General features: G+C 32.8%; 1 protein-coding gene and 1 long non-coding RNA gene across 20 annotated transcripts in view; one reads left to right on the top strand and one right to left on the bottom strand.

The window, feature by feature from the left end:
• The window catches only part of Nrk (Nik related kinase), a 128,516-nt gene that overhangs the window by 107,357 nt on the left and 4,004 nt on the right, over window positions 1-17,155 (top strand). For 3 of the 6 annotated variants that reach the window (XM_058571612.1, XM_058571610.1, XM_058571611.1), the window contains 6 exons: window positions 1,072-1,230; window positions 4,781-4,881; window positions 6,854-7,003; window positions 9,777-9,912; window positions 15,147-15,286; window positions 16,332-16,475. In XM_058571612.1, coding sequence (XP_058427595.1) covers window positions 1,072-1,230; window positions 4,781-4,881; window positions 6,854-7,003; window positions 9,777-9,912; window positions 15,147-15,286; window positions 16,332-16,475 — 830 coding nt within the window. Of the gene's footprint in view, window positions 1-1,071; window positions 1,231-4,780; window positions 4,886-6,431; window positions 6,575-6,853; window positions 7,004-9,776; window positions 9,913-15,146; window positions 15,287-16,331; window positions 16,476-17,155 lie in introns of all 6 variants that reach the window. The other 3 variants (XM_058571613.1, XM_046420778.2, XM_046420780.2) reach the window with 2 other exon arrangements.
• Window positions 1-17,155, bottom strand: part of LOC124076710 (uncharacterized) — a 170,100-nt gene that overhangs the window by 98,636 nt on the left and 54,309 nt on the right. For 6 of the 14 annotated variants that reach the window (XR_006846427.2, XR_006846423.2, XR_009224594.1 and 3 more), the window contains exons 4-6: window positions 10,283-10,369; window positions 9,824-9,906; window positions 6,809-6,991 (exon numbers count right to left, since the gene is read on the bottom strand). This is a non-coding gene — a long non-coding RNA (uncharacterized LOC124076710). Of the gene's footprint in view, window positions 1-1,193; window positions 6,992-9,792; window positions 9,907-10,282; window positions 10,370-17,155 lie in introns of those variants that run through there. The other 8 variants (XR_006846418.2, XR_006846425.2, XR_006846432.2 and 5 more) reach the window with 6 other exon arrangements.

Here is a 17,155-nt window from a genome sequence, read left to right on the forward strand (position 1 = left end):
AACCTTAAAAATCACTAGAAATAAAATCATTTTTAGGGAAAGAAATGTGTAATTTTAATGGCCCATGTTTTTTAATTAATTGTAAAAATTTGCTGGGATTTATAATTAGGAAACTAATATTAAAGGTATTATCTCACTTAAGTAGAACCTAAAAAGTTGATCTCATAAAAGTGAAATGTATAATAGTGGTTAACAGAGACTGGGTTAAATAGGGGGAAAGGGAAAAAATTGGTCAAGGGGTCTGATGGTTATAATTAGATGATGGGTAAAGTTAAATAGGAGAAATAAATTATGTTGTACTGTGGTAGAGCAGAATGAATATAATTATAAATAATGCATTTTATATGTCAAAACAGTTTGAAGAATTAAATGTACTCACCATTAAAAATGATGTTTAAGTTGATAGCTATGCTAATTACTACAAGTTGATCACTACATGATGTATACATAAATCAAAATATCACATTGTACTTCATAAATATGTACAAATATTTTGTATAAATCAAAAAAATTAAAAATATATTAAATCAATAGAAATAAAAAATAATAAAACATATAAACTGGGTTAAAAACAATAAAACTATCCAACTCTGTTATAAGCATGCTAGAATGATAGAATTCAAAGAAATTTATCTTAATGGAACTAAATGCCTAAACAGTCAATATTCAGACATCCCTCTCATATACACACGTTATCAGGGACAACTTCTAGCTCTCTGAACCCTAGAGGGATCATGACTTTGTAAAACTCCAAGTTTCTAATGAATGAATGATTTTTTGCCTGCTTAGTGGCAGCCATAACCTGTCCCAGAGAAATGTTTTAGATGTCACTTTAGACTGGCTTAGAGGTAGTTAGTAGACACTTCAACTACCTGTTGGAATTGATACACTAAGACTTTGCTATCACATTTCCAAATCCTGAAGGGGACACTGATACTATGTGGTGTGTTAAAAGTTATTTTTACCTTCATGAAAACATTTGTTTTAAAAGGCAAAATACCTTTAATTTTTATTCTTCTAAGATATAAAAAAAGTATAGATTTAATTGAACTACTGTATCTTATCCATCAGGCCGTAAGAACAGACTTCGGGTGTATCATTTGACTTGGCTGAGAAACAAGATTTTGAATAATGATCCAGAAAGTAAAAAAAGACAAGAAGAAATGCTGAAGACAGAAGAAGCTTGCAAAGCTATTGATAAGTTGACTGGTTGTGAACACTTCAGTGTCCGTATGTCCCATTTCATATTTACTATAGCTATTGAAATGTTGCTTCCTTTCATTTGGTGAAGTACATAATCATGGAAGGCAAAACAGAACGGAAGCAATTTGTGAATTTCATTGAGACATCCTCCAGGTCTTTTCTGCTACAATCTTGGCTATTAATAAGAAAATTATGACCAACTAAAATAGCAATTGAAGTTAAATTTGATTTACTTCCTCATCTTTATTTCCTTCCCATTCAACCTGAATATTCCAGTTAAACTGATTTTTTTCCTGCCTATCTATAGTTTCAACTATATAAATATTCTTGATGTATCTTCTACAATGTGCAGAGATTCATGTGGGTTATTTCCTTGAATCGGCAATAAAATAGAATTCCTCTTAATACTGACTAGGAAATTTTATGATGAGTCATAAAAACAATCTTCTAAGACTTGCTGACTCTTGCTCCCACTGTCAGAACTCATGAGTATAATCAGTGTTTTCAATTTGGTTAGATAATGTTTTCATATCCTCAATCTCTTCACAAGCATCCACTATGAAATGGAGTAGCAACTCTAAGATCTCAGAACTCTGCTTTCAGCTATAAACAACTGCTAAGTAATATCATCCCATTCTGGTTCATTTCTGAAGAAAATCCCCTCTACTATCAGCCTTCTTTATCTTCTTTTCCCCAGCACTGATTGCCCCATCAGGTGAACTGGTACATGGGTGGGTGATAGCTCAAATCGCATTATATGTATTGCAACAAAATATTTCTGTTCAGACTGACCATTGTTGCTCTGAGTATAAAGTGGCTTTCCCAGGATATGTTTTCAAATATGTCCACATATGTACATACATCAATTAAAAGGGAAACTGAGGACCTAGATAACTAAAGGATTAAATACATGCCCTACTTTCTTCTAGTTGTTGATATCACTACTTTCCTCCAGTCATATGATATAAATTTGCTATCCCCAGAGGTGAAAGTTATCCATAGATAGGAGTTTATATTGCAGAACTACTTCCAATTATTTGTATTTTTTTTTTTTTAATCTCAGTAAGACTTGATTATAAAGGTAGCCATCTAGTAAATCAGTGCTCTTCAGGTCTGGACTAGTTAAGTCCAATTTTCCTGGCTGACCCCGTTCCATTTCACCCTAGAACTCAGAACAATAACAGTAAACCATGTGACTCATTGACAGGTAGACTGGTAGCAGCTTCATATAGGAGTATAGCAATGGATCAATCATAGTTAGTGGTATTTTCATAGCCTTCCAAGATTCATAAAATAATGGAGGGGCACCAATTATTTCTCCATATAAAATTGATAGGAAGGTTTCGCTTAACCAAGAATACTTGTTGGTGGATTTTAAAAAATATTTTCATTTGCACATGGACCCAATACCTTTATTTTAGTTACTTATTTATATGTGGTACTGAGGATCGAACCCAGTGCCTCACATGTGCTAGGCAAGTGCTCTACCATTGAGCCACAACCCTAGCCCATTGTTGTTGGTTTATTAATCATATTTCTTTGACCTGTTTAGAAATGATAAAAAAGAAAATGAAAGAGTAAGCCAGCTGGGTGTGGTGGTGTATGCCTGTAATTCCAGTGACTCAGGAGGCTGAGACAGAAGGATCATGAGTTCAAAGCCAGCCTCAGCAATTTAGTGAGGTCCTAAGCATCTCAGTGAGACCCTGTCTCTGAATAATATACAAAATGGGGCTAGGGATGTAGCTCAGTGGTCAAGTGCCCTGGAGTTCAATCCCTAGTACCAAAAGAATAAAAAAGAGTAAGCTAGACTCAGAAAAAGTGGAGAGAAGAGAGAGAGAAAACTAATCAATATTCCAGCTGTTTTAGTCAGCTTTACTGTCACTGTGACCAAAAGACCTGACAAAAACAACAGAGAAGAGGAAAGTTTGTTTGGGCTCATAGTTTCAGAGGTTTGTCCATAGTGAGCCTACTCTATTGCTCTGGGCCTAAGGTGAACCAGAACACCATGGAAGAAGGGCATGGCAGGGGAAAGCATCTCAAGACAATATAGGCAGGAAGAAGAGAGAGTTCTGCTCATCTGGGACAAAATATACACTACAAAGGCATTCCCCCAGTGACCTACCTCCTCCAGCCTAACCTACCTGCCAGATTTCACCACTCAGTGAATCCATTCAAGAGGATTAATCCACAACTCTTATAATCTAACCAAATCACTCTTTTCTTGCATTGTCTCACACATGAGGTTTTGGGGAATATCACATATCCCAAACATAATATAACCAAGGAAGAGGGGTTTAACATAAAGTATGAATCTATCAATAAAACATATTCCATGAGAATCAGAAGGGTTGAGAGCAAGCATATACATCCATATGATGTTTATGGTCCTGTTGCATAATTTATATATTATGAAATGTATCAATTTAAAGTGCTTATTAATTATTCACTTCATTACTCTTTACACATGTATAGTACTGCTTTGTACAGATATATCATCTTTTGTCCTTTTGTTATCCATTCATCAGTTGATCTAGTTTCATTCTTCTATATAGGGATATCAAGTTTCCATAGCACAATTTGTTAAAAAGGCTAACTTTTCTTCAATGTGTGTTTTTGGCACTTTTGTCAAGGATCAGATGAATGTACTTATGTGGATTTATCTCTGTGTTTTCTATTCTATTTCATTGGTCTTCATGTTTGGTTTTATGCCAATACCATTCTGCTTTTGTTACTATAGCTCTGTAGTATAATTTGAGATCAGGTAGTGTGAAACTTTCATATCACTCTTATTGCTCAGGATAGTTTTGACTATTCTGGATCTTTTATTCTTCCATATGAATTTTAGGACTTTTTTCTAGTTCTGTTAGAAATGTTATGGCATTTATATTGGAATTGCATTGAATCTACAGATTGTTTTTGGTAGCATGGCCATTTTGACAATACTAGTTATGCCTACTCAAGAACATATGTAGTCTCTATCTTCCAAGGTCATCTTCAATTTCTTTTTCTGGTATTCCATAGTTTTCATTATAGAGGGCTTTCACCTACTTGATTTGATTGAGTCTCAAGTATTTTTTAGGGTTTTGTGAATGAAATTGTTTGAAATCAGAAAATGTATGCCTTCCAAATTTGATTTTAAAGATTGTTTTAGTTACTCGGAACAACTTACAATTTCATGTGAAAATAATCATTTCTAATAAAAAAGGGCATTGGGATTTTAGCAATTTCATTGATTCTATAGAGATTTTGTTGGATAGTGTTGCTGTCTTAACAATATTAAGTCTACCATGAACATGGAAAGTTTTTCCATTTATTTAGGTCCATAATTTCTTTCATCAGTGTTCTGTAGCTTTCAGTGGACAATTTAGAATTCTCTTGAAAGCTAATGCAGAAACTCCATAAAAATAGATAGTAATCTAATTACATTTTGGGACATTAAATTGTAACCAAGTAGATTTTTCTAAAATTATACACTTTGTGCACTCACTAAGTGGTTATGACATTTTCAATAACAAAACCACTTGAATGTTCTTGTTGATTCTGTGGCATTGTTATTTATTTTATTTTATTATTGTAGTCCAACATGAAGAAACAACATACATTGCAATTGCTTTGAAATCATCAATTCATCTTTATGCATGGGCACCAAAGTCCTTTGATGAAAGCACTGCTATTAAAGTAAGTGATCTCTTTTTCCTTTGGATCATGACAGTGTTCTTTTGAGAAGAAGTTGTTTTAAAAAGCACAATATTTTTGAATGCATATAAGAAAAAAAAAATATATATATACCATTATTTTACAGTTGGAATGTATCATATCAATAATTATCATTTAACCCTTTCTTAGATAATCCACAGGCACCACAGCAAGTGAGAATGTGAGGGAAATCCCTTACCCTTGTCTTCACAGGACCTCCACACCAGCTTCTCACTCCCAATTCCTGTAGTCAACATGAAGATCTCTACTTATAGATGCCCAAATATAGACCTCAGATGCTACACCAAATGACTTGAATCTGAAAAAATCCCTGTTTTCTCTTTAGTTGGGTGGGGGAGTAGAGGGAAGGTAAGAAATTGTGTGAAGATGGTCGAAGGAGGAACACCATTGGAAGAAGAAGGAGAGAAGAGAAAACCTTTGCTCCAGTTACCATACCTACAATAGGTGGGGTTATGTAGGAAATGGGTGGGTCTTCATTCCTTCCAAACTGGAACTCTAAGTACATTTCTCTCTAAACTATTGTAAGACATATTAGTGGTTAGGCTTATTCATTTTTTCATTTTATTATGGTTTAATTGGACTTTTATGGATCAGCCAAGGAAGGGAATCATTTAATATTCCAAACAAGATGCTGGTGATTTTTTTAAATCACATCACATAAACAGAGTACTGTATATAATTTAATTACAATGCTACAGAATTTCACTTAAATAATATTATTTTGTATATACTCCATTATAATGAGGGCTGATTAATGGAATGGCAGTGTTCTATCAAGTCAAATACCTCTTAACCTGGATATGCATCAGAATTGCCTGGAGAATTTGTTAGACATTTAGATCTCAGACTCAACCCCAGGCTAAATTTCAGGTCTGGAGTAGGGCCTGTCAATCTATATTTTTAGCAAATGTTCCAGTCACTATTGAACTAGTTGGTCCATAGATGGATTTTTACAAAGTGCTGATATGCACACATCCTGATAGACCTCAGTAAGGTATTCACATACTACTTTTGTATCTTAGAATAGGATCTGTTTACATGGTCTGTTTTGTAGTCCAAAACATCACATAACTGTTTTTCTTTTTTTTTTTAATAAAAGAGCATAGTTTACTACATAGATAGTCTGGGTGTGTCCTGACAAATCACATCCCTGACTGATCTTCCTAAATTGGGCTTTGGCCCTGCTGTCAGTGTTTGGATATGGGTTTGTTCTTGGGTGTCTGCTGATTGGTCAGAGCTACCTGGTATGAAATGGAAAACAAAAGAGATAAGTACCAACAATCTGTATAGCCTCATACACAGTTCCTGTCCAAGTCCTCACTCCAGTTCTTGAATTCCAACTCATGACTACAGTATGGTGAATCCTGTGATGCTCAGTCCTCCATGGTGACCTGATCATGGCAATGAATCCTGATTGGCCTTTTGTTTCCTTGGATTAGAAACCATAGAGCCTAGGTTACACCCAGTCTATAGTAGGTTAACATTTATGGCCTTTTTCATTCCTTATCAAGTATGCATTGATCAATCAGCAGACTCCGAAGGAGACTACATGTCCTATGAAGCCTATATACGAATACTGGCAAAAATACAGGCAGCTGATCCAGCAAACCGGTTTAAGAGACCAGATGAGCTCCTTCATTTGCTGAAGCTCAAGGCAAGAAACTTAAAGACAGCAAACAGTGCAGGGGCATATGAGGCTCTTACAATCATTAGCATTTTGATATTTGAAGGGAAACAATATTTAGAACCTAAATATATTTGTCTTTGTTGTTGTAACAGACCTAAGAAAAGTTCTAATACATAGGTCTTTAAATACAATATGCAATTTTGAAAATTAACCTGGGTTTTATAAACCTACAAACCTGGAAAAGAGTGGGGAAATTTTTACCTTAGTTCGAATGCCTTTTGGCCATACTTGTTTTTATATTTTCAGGTATTTCCAACTCTTGGTCATAAGCCAGTGACAGTTGACCTGGCTATTGGTTCTGAGAAAACACTAAAGATTTTCTTCAGCTCAGCAGATGGATATCACATCATCGATGCAGAATCTGAAGTTATGTCTGATGTGACCCTGCCAAATAATGTAAGATACTACTCTCAGATCCCTAGATATTATTGTATAACACTGAATATTTACAACCATCAAAACTGAAAGGTTCAAACATGTGAGTAACAATATCTATACTTGAATGGAGACCTAAAATGTAAGTATAGATTTCCATAAAGTGGTCACACTTAAACAAACATCACTGATGACTTCTGAGTCCAGATAGCTGAGTTTATTCTGCAGAAATATTTTGTTTGTCTATCACCTGGCTTATTTTTTAATAAGTAAAGTTTACATCTAAAATCTGTACTTCTATTGATAAACTGGAATACCTGGAAACCTCAGGCCCATGTTACTAACTGGCCACTGTCAACTTGAACTGATTTATACTTGCCCCTTTTTAGATAGAAATTGTAGAGCATTTAGATAGGATATATGCTCTACAATCTCTATCTATATATCTTTCCATATTTATAATAATTAGCCCTAAGAGGTATTTGAGTTTGAAGTCCTTGCCTTAGTCCTTCTGTACCCCACAATATATTAATAGATTTTTTAAAATGCAATGACAGTATCATGGAATTGTTATGTATATCCTCTTTTATTGCATTACTTTAACAGTGGTACATAGTAAATTATCATAAAATGTTGTTTTATCATACCACTTACACTTTTAATTTCTGATCAAAGGGTTCAGCATTGCAAAAGCAAATGTACCTAAACTCTTAAGTAGTGAAAATATGGTGCAGCACCTAAAATATGAATTGTTTTAAAAATATACTCACATAATTTACATAAAATACTTAAATATAATATAATACCCCTACATGCACACCATACAAAACACAATTCTTTGTCTAAAATTTGAAGGTGGCAATGCTGATTTTCCTGTTGAAAATTACATTTAAAAGGAAAGCCTGTATCACCTTTTTTTACATCAACTATTTTTTTAATTCCCATTTATTAACAATTAAAATCATAACAGCTTAGCATGGTATAAAAATTCCTGGAGAAAAATTGTACACACTATTAAATTAGTATAGATGTGATATTTTTGAATAGCCTTCAGAATCATCTCATACCTCTGTAATAAATTACATGGATCAATTGTCAGTACATTAATGAATACTTTTTAAAGGATTTTGCTTATATTAATAATAATTAGCTGATCACCAGTGATTTTCTATGATTATATGCAACTTACCATGTTTATAATGTGAAAAATACTGAACCAACCTCAGATAAAACCACTTAGATATAAGGTCAAAATAATTTTGATATGAATATTATATTATTCTTTTATATATTGTGAATATTGTATTACATTTTTATAGATTTCTGCATCTTACTTTTTATGTGGGTCAAAGAGAATTTATTTAGAATACAGGGCAATATTGAACATTGCAGCATTGGTCCAAGTTTATATTTATTTGAAAAGTCATTCAAGAAGTTTAACTCAGTGTTTCACCTGATGAAAAAACAAAAAATATTTCATTTTTGAATAAATTCATTAATTACTGTGGAAGCTACAATGAGAAATGATGCATTTTTAAAAGTCATGTTCTGACCTAATTAGGATACCTTATATATATTCAAAAATATTTTTAGAAGAATGCCCTAGTATCTTGACCCATTAAAAGAAAGCTGACTCTAAGGGAGACAAGGGGTGTCTTCTGAAACAGAATGTACTAAAAATAATAACTTTTCAAGAGTTCTAGATTATAAAACATGTAATGTTACAAGGGAGCCACGTGTGCTACAGAATATCTGGTTACTTCAGAAAGAAGATAATAACCTCAGAGTCTGTCTCGATTTGCAGCAGTCCAGTTTTATTGTTTACAGATTTTACTGAGACAAACTTCTTTCTTGCAATTTTCTTTTATTCTCTTCATTCATCTCTTTCCTGATTCAATTGCTCATGCAAGTGCCCAGGGAGCGTATTAAAATTGCTTTTCGCCTCTGGATCCCCATTTTAGTTTTAAGGATTGTTGTTGCTGAGACATGGCCTCAAGCCCTTGGTCTGAGTACGCTGGGTTTGGCAAGTATAGCTTTTGATCTTTTTTTTTTTTTTTTACCTTCTAATTTGGAGAAAAGAACACAATTGTTCATTATCAGGGAATATCTGTAGTTTAAGCCAATTTTGTCACATTTTATGCATCATGAAATTTGGAAGTACTTAGATATTTCTTAGTATTTCCTCTTATACTACCTAATACATCTCTGAATCTTGTATTCAACCGATTTTTAAGATTATGAAAATTTGATAAGAAATTCTACATTTTTTGCAAAGGTTTATGACTATTATATTTCAAGCTATGATGAATATAAAGTTGCCCCTTATAAGTGTGTTAAGCTCAAGCTATTTTTAGGTTTATTTTCTATTTTTATTTTAACAAATTTTACTGACAACCAAGGATTGTGTACTCATTACTTGGTGGACACATTCATTATCAAATTATTCATCAAATTATTTCTGAAATGAAACTTAAATCCAAGTCTCTTGTCTATTTTTTTTCAATAACTATACATTATACTTTGTGTAATTTAAACCAATTTCTCTGTATTAGGAAATGTATCTCTTATTTTTTCAAACCATTCTTTCTCCTAAATAAAAAGGAAAATATTAAATAGTGATCACATTATGGCATAAGGAAAGCAACTCTTTTGTTACCTTCCTTCCTACACTTTGAATCTCTTTGATCTTTATTGCTCAGCCAAGCTGCTTCAATTACAATAGTAGTGGTAAAATGTTGAACATATAATTTTTTATGAAACATAATTCCAGCCCTTGGAACTCATTATACCACAGAATATCATCATTTTACCTGATTCCTTGGGAATTGGCATGATGCTCACCTTCAACGCTGAAGCTCTCTCTGTGGAAGCAAATGAACACCTCTTCAAGAAGATCCTTGAAGTATGGAAAGACATACCGTCCTCTGTTGGTATGTATACAATTGATTATTATTTCATATGATACCAAATAAGTTTTTCAAGGATAAATATGTGTCCTAAGTGAAGATTTCCTGAATTATTATATTCTCAAGGTACAGAGTGTTAATTTGGAATCCTGCACATGTATTCCCTTAGTAAAATGAAGCAATTTTTTGTGATATGCTTAGCACATTCATGAAGAATACCAAAAAGAGACTAATTTGGGTTTTCTGAGTGGTTCATTTGAAACAGTTGTATAATTGAAATAGAAACTAATTCCCTCCACAATAATCTATAATTTTGCTTAAACTCCCTTTGCTTGCAATCTTTACACAAACATTGAAAATGCTTCTTTCCATCACAAGGATTTGGGGGGCTTACCTTTATCTTAGGAAGCTTCCAGTCAAAGAAGAGCCAAATATTTCTCTTTTGTATAGTCAGTAGTGTTACCTTCAGTGAGTGATGTGCCTGTGAAGAATCACATCATTTAGAAAAAAGAAATATGTCTGACCTTGATACCTATTAGGTACCACCCAGATGGCAACATAGAGGTAACAACCTTTTGAATCTTCTTTAAACCAGGACATTTTTTCTTCCTAACCAGTGAACAACTTACTACAAGACTGAGAAATCCAAATAATTTGAGATTCTTATTCATATTTTTGAGGCATGATGACTATACAAGTGATTCCAGATAGAGACCAGAATGCAAAGTAAAAATATTAGAGAGGGTAGAATGATTAATTGGAGAATAACTATTCCCAAAGGAAAGAGGAGTTTAATGAACCAAATAAAGGAAGAAGGAAGGGGTGTGTGTGTGTGTGTGTGTGTGTGTGTGTGTGTAGAGAAGAACAGAGAAAGGAGAGAGAGACTGAGAGAGAAAAAGGTACTTTATCCAGATAGAAGCCTTAAACCTCTGAAATCTCAAAAAAAAAATGGCTGAAAATTATCCTGCAGTGGCTTTAAGGATCAGTTTGAAAGAACTGTTTATAATGGACATTGTTTTCCTATGGAATGATGGCACTTTGCATTGCATCTGCAGAATCTTTTATGATTTGCGTACATAGTTCAGAATTGTCCTGAAAACATGCTCCATTTTCCTCAGCAAGGTAAGAATTCACAGAGGATATCAAACCATTTTAATTGACAGAGATAAATGCTTACAGTATAATTGACAGATCTCAGGCAAAAGAAAGTGAAAAAAAATAATCATGCTATAACCTTTATAGTAATACTTTTGTGATCAATATATTACAAATTGGAATAAGGTAATTCAGTTTAAATTTGGGAACTCAAGATATGCCTATATTTATGCCACTAGACAATCACAGCAATAAAAGAGATCTTGAAAAGTCATCTTGTATAGTTCTTATACTTAGGCAGGAAAATTTCTCACCTAAACCAAAAAGTCATCTTAAGGTACTAGAATTTGAAAGACATCTACATGTAAAGTAAATCATAGTGCTATAGACACTTTATATTTTGGTTTAAGTATTAAGGATATATTGAGAATATATTATATCACAACACTGATATTAAGGAAATCAATTATTCTATTTTTCTGTCTAAAAACAATTACTTTGCTTTTTAAGACTTGCCCAGATCCAGATTTCCTGTATATAAATTTTACATTTTCATGTGGTAAATGCCTTTGACAATGACATCAATAAGATCATTGATCTACATTTTCAAACAAATATACAGAAACATAACAATTACAGAAAGTTTTACTAAGTGTTCCCACTTTCAAATCACTGAGTAAGTTCTATTTCAGAAAGCAAACTAGCTTAGTAGCTTGTTTAAGTGGCAGACTTATGTGTTTCAGTATTAAGATAGAAATTAGCTGTATACTTGGAATCAGCAAGTAGCCTGTGCATTAAGTTTAGAAAGTCTTTTTCTGTATGTGATTGTTGACAAAAATGCCATTTATTTATTTATTTATTTATTGTAGTTGGACACAATACCTTTATTTTTTTATTTGTTTTTATTTTTATATGGTGCTGAGGATCGAACCCAGCACCTCACATGTGCTAGGTGAGTGCTCTACTACTGAGCCACAACCTCAGCCCCCAAAATGCCCTTTTTAATGAAGTAGTTACATGGGTAAAAAAAAAATATCTATTACTTGTTCCCATTGCTCAGGTCACTTGTTTCTTCTCTATAATCTGGAGTGGTTTTAATTCCAGTCTGAAATAAGACTTACAAAGTTCCTGCAGGACAGCTACTTTCTGAATCAAAATATAATAGCAATTTAATTATAACTTTAATGTCAATTTTATAAACAAAATTAGTTTGAATTGCAATATTAAAGGGGGCAGAAGATAATGAATGTTTGATAATTTTATTTTAGGGATTCTTTGCTCACACTGCATGTGAAAGTCATTTTTACAGAACACGGTGGCACATGCCTGTAGCCCCAGCAACTTGGGATGCTGAGGCAGGAGGGTCTCAAGTTTGAGGCCAGCCTCAGCAACTTAGCAAGGCCCTAAATAACTTAGGGAGACCCTGTTTCAAATTTTTAAATAAAGTATTAAAAGGGCTGGGAATGTAATGTAGCTCAGTGGTAAAGTGCCCCTGGTTTCCATCCTTGATTAAAAAAAAAAAAAGTCTTTTTTATAAAAGTTCAAAATTTTCTTCATGAGTTCTTTTTTTTTACATTTTTTATTGATTTTATTTTTAAAAAACATGACAGCAGAATGCATTACAATTCTTATTACACATATAGAGCACAATCTTTCATCTTTGTATATAAAGTATGTTCACGCAATTCATGTCTTCATACATATGCTTTGTTTTTTTGCATTACAATTCTTATTACACATATATACCACCATTTTTCATATCTCTGTATATAATGTATGTTGACACCCAAATTTTGTCTTCATATATGTACTTTGGATAATGATGTCCATCACATTCCATCATCCTTGCTAATCCCCTGTCCCCTCCCTTTCCCTCCCACCCTCTTTTTTTTTTTTACAGTTTTGAAGATTTATTTTTTCTATTTTTTCCTAATTAGTTATACATGACAGTAGAAATCATTTAAATTATCTATTTTCATATGAAGTTTTATAGTTTCTAAAACAATATGCATTAATAATTTTAATAAGAAATAATAAAGCTGAAATAGAAATAAGGAGGAAAAGGAAAGAAAGGAGGGAAATAAGCTCATGTGAATGAGTGAGCCTGGTGCTGGGGCGTACACCTGTAATCCAGAGACTTGGGCAGCTGAGTCAGGAGGGTCTCTCAAGTGCTAGTCCCTAAGCAATTTAGCAAGACCTTGTCTCAAAATGAAAACTGAAAAGGACTAGGGATATAGTTCAGTAGTAAAGCATCCCGGGTTTCAATCCTCAGTGCCAAAAAAAAAAAAAAAAAATCATGAAAGCTATCAAAAAGCTGTAGTTCTATGTTAAAATAAAAACCGCCTTTAAATTGATATAAGAACATTTAAAATTTTAATATATAAACTGCAAAATATTTTTGATAATACAACTCTGTTGAATAGTGGAGGTACCAGGATCAATCTACAAAACAGCATCAAAGGCCACATAAGAAATATTTTTTCCCCCACTGATAACTGAGGATTCAACAGAGGGCCCAATGCTTGCTAGGAAGGGTTTCACCATAGACCTACAACCCCAGCCCTTTATTTTTTATTTTTATTTTTTGAGACAGAGTTTCACTAAGTTGCCCAGGCTACCCTCACATTGTCATCCTCCTGAGAAGCTGGGATTACAGGCCTGTACCGCCAGACCCTCACAACTTTGAAATCTTTTGGAGTTAAATTGATATAGCTTTCTAAGTATATTAATTTAGGGTGTGAAGTAGCACACCATGTCGACCATCTTGTCCCAATCTTAGATACTTTTAGAGTTTGAAAGGAACAAGATTTTTTTAAAAAAAATAATGAAGGTGATATTTTTTGTTCTTCAATCTTAATATGAGCAAAGACAATAATATATTTTGTGGTCATATAGGAAATTTTATCTACAAAATCACAATTCTTTAAAAATATTATATGGAGGTGCTGGGACTATAGCTCAGTGGTAAAGTGCTTGCCTCGAATGTGTGAGGCACTGGGTTCGATCCACAGCACCACATAAAAATAAATAAAGATACGGTATGTTTATCTACAACTAAATAAATATTTTTTTAAATGTTGTATGGTAAATAGCACTACATGGTGAATTAGATTTACATCTTCTTTTATGTATATTTAATGTATTCATATATAGGTCAGGTAAATTTGGGTTTAAACAAAGTCATCTTAGAAACTTTGAAAGATAAGAGAAAAATTAAAAGACCTATACTCATATCAAGCAGAATTTATTTCCTTCAAAACAGAAAAAAATGGAAAGTCAAATTAATGAATTCTGATGTAAATCATGCTAATGTAAGAATGAAATTGTTTTATTTTGTGTTTTCTATACTATTTTCACTTGAGTTACAAATCTTGATATTATTTTAAATGTCATGATTTAATTTAGCTATGGAATTTTCCCTACAAAATATATAAAGAATAGCATCTTGAAATTTAAACATTTAATGATTTTGCTGCTCCCAATACCACAAAATACCATACAACACCAGATGACTGTGTGGTTATCTACATAATTAAGTTTTCTGCTTTAAGGCAATTTTTGTCATAATCTATATTGTCACAAAGTATTATAAAACAGGGCTAAAATAGTTAAGATCTTAATAAAAATTTCTCGAGCAGGAAAAAGCCTTAAAAGTGTCAAATTAGCATTGGTTATGCTTATAACATGGTAACTTATTCAATTATATTAAGGTTGCCAAAGTAATTATTTGAACAAATCATTTTAACACTTTTAATTTTTAGGAATTAAGTTTCCATGTGTGTCACACAAGCACAGATATGAACCCTTATTAGAAATTCTTATTAGCCACTTAGACTATTAAAGAATACCAGTGAATAGACTTAGATTTATACAAAGAAGGTAGAATTAATCTTTGACTTTTTCTGTGGTCTTAGAGAAAATGAATACAAGAATTAATAGAGATCTAGTAATTCAGTGTTGGTCACGATGGTGCCTTAAAATAGCTAGCTTGAAAACACTGTTGAACAGCAAAATGGCCAAATCATAGAAGAAGGGGGAAAAGGGATGGGTTAACCTGAAATGTAGGAATGAAGCAAAATAATCAAACATTGATTGTGATTTTAATTTTCTATCACTGACAAAAAGATTTTGTGATTTTCTGATATTCATCATTTGTATTTTAGCTTTTGAGTGTTCCCAGCGAACCACAGGATGGGGCCAAAAGGCCATTGAAGCGCGTTCTTTGCAATCAAGGGCTCTGGAAAATGAGCTGAAACGCAGATCAATTAAGAAACTGAGATTTCTGTGTACCCGAGGTGACAAGGTATGTTAATACTCTTCAGTTAGAGCAAAATTACAGCAATCATTGAAATTAACTAAAGAAATTTGTGTTGTATACATTCTGTTATGTATTTTTAATTGGCATATTATTGATAAAAGAAACAATTTTTCTCTTTTCCAGTAGAAACAAATTTGGTAGATAATAAAATTCTGTTTCAAAATGACCTATTTTCAAAAAAAGTAAGAATTTCTAGTTCTGTCTTACACAAAATTTATCCATTTTTGGTTTGGGAAGAATTAATTATCTTTGATCCATAGTCATTTACATATTTATATTAAAATAATATTTTTAAACAAAAAATGTTTGAGCAAAACTGTCTTTTCAAAATGTTTTTGTATTTTGTTTTTGGTGAATGTGTATTAATTGTACATATTGATGTGGTTTGGTGTACTATTTCAACACATGCATACACTGTGAACCAATTTAGTCCATCCTCCATTTATCTACCACTCCCCACACCCTTCCCAACCTCTATTAACCATTATTCTACATTCAGGACAACTTTTCTTAGCTTCCACATGAGAGAAAAAAAACATGTAGTGCGTGCCTTTTTGTGCCTGGATTATTTCACTTAACATAATTTTTTTCCAGTTCCATTCATTTTTGCTGCAAATGATAGAATTTCATTTTTTATGGCTGAATAATTTTCCATTGTGTTTATGTACCACATAATCTTTATCCATTCATCAGTGGATGGATACTGAGGCTGATTCCCAAGCTATTGTGAATAGTTCTACAATAAATATGGGCATGAAAGTATCTCTTTATTGTAATGATTTCATTTCTTTTGGGTTTATATCCAAAAGTGGAATAGCTAGGTTGTATGATAGATCTATTTTTTTTTTTGAGAAACCTCTACACTGTTCTCCAAAGGATGTACTAACTTACTTCCTCACCAATAGTATATGAGAGTTCTTTTTTCTCCACATCTTTGCCAGCATTTTTTTTAAAGAGAGAGAGAGAGAGAGAGAGAGAGAGAGAGAGAGAGAGAGAGAAAGAGAGAATTTTAATATTTATTTTTTTTTAGTTTTCAGCAGACACAACATCTTTGTTTGTTTGTGGTGCTGAGGATGGAACCCAGGCGGCACCATGCCAGGCGAGCGTGCTACCACTTGATCCACATCCGCAGCCCCGCATTTTTGTTTTGTTTTGTTTTTCCAGTGGGGCAGGGGTAAATACGTCTTTTACAACTTTCAATATAATCCAATAATAGAAGAAGGAAAAGGTTTTTATGTTTTCAATGCACCTAATTACATGATATCTTTTTTATGCTTGGTAATGTAAAAGTTATTAATTTATATTCACAAGTATCTATTATGAAGTCTGTTTTGCAGACAAGGAAAATAAAATCAAAATTTGGCAATTACTTCTGTAATTTGATTAATTTTAACAATTATTTCAAATAGCTAGGTGGAAAAGTACATTGCATGAAACCATTACCATTTCTACATATTATGGGAAATAATAGTGTGAAGAAATAATCCTAATAAGAATAAGAAACTTTCCTATTTAAAAGACATTGTAGAGGTTTCAAGTTAATATCAGAATAACTAGAGTAAAGCAGAGCAAATTAAGGAAGGATGTTGATTTTCAATGTAAAATGATGTAATGGCAAGAAGCAGTGTTAGAGGCCATATAGACCTACAATGCAGTCCTGGTTCTGCCAGTTAACTAAGTATGAGAACCTGAGGAGTTTGATCTTTCTGAGCCTTAGTTTCCTTCATCTCCAAAATAGGAATATTAATAATTGCTTTGGGAACAAATGTGAAAATTCACAAAATGTGTACTTCGTAAGCATCTCACAAGAATGTCTGGCACATAAAATATGTTAAGTCAAGTAGCTAGTGTACC

The sequence above is a fragment of the Marmota monax genome, unplaced genomic scaffold, assembly GCF_021218885.2.
Source record: "Marmota monax isolate L192 unplaced genomic scaffold, Marmota_monax_Labrador192_F-V1.1 WCK01_AAM20220418_F8-fsc00050, whole genome shotgun sequence".
In the NCBI taxonomy this organism is placed as follows: Eukaryota; Metazoa; Chordata; class Mammalia; order Rodentia; family Sciuridae; genus Marmota; species Marmota monax.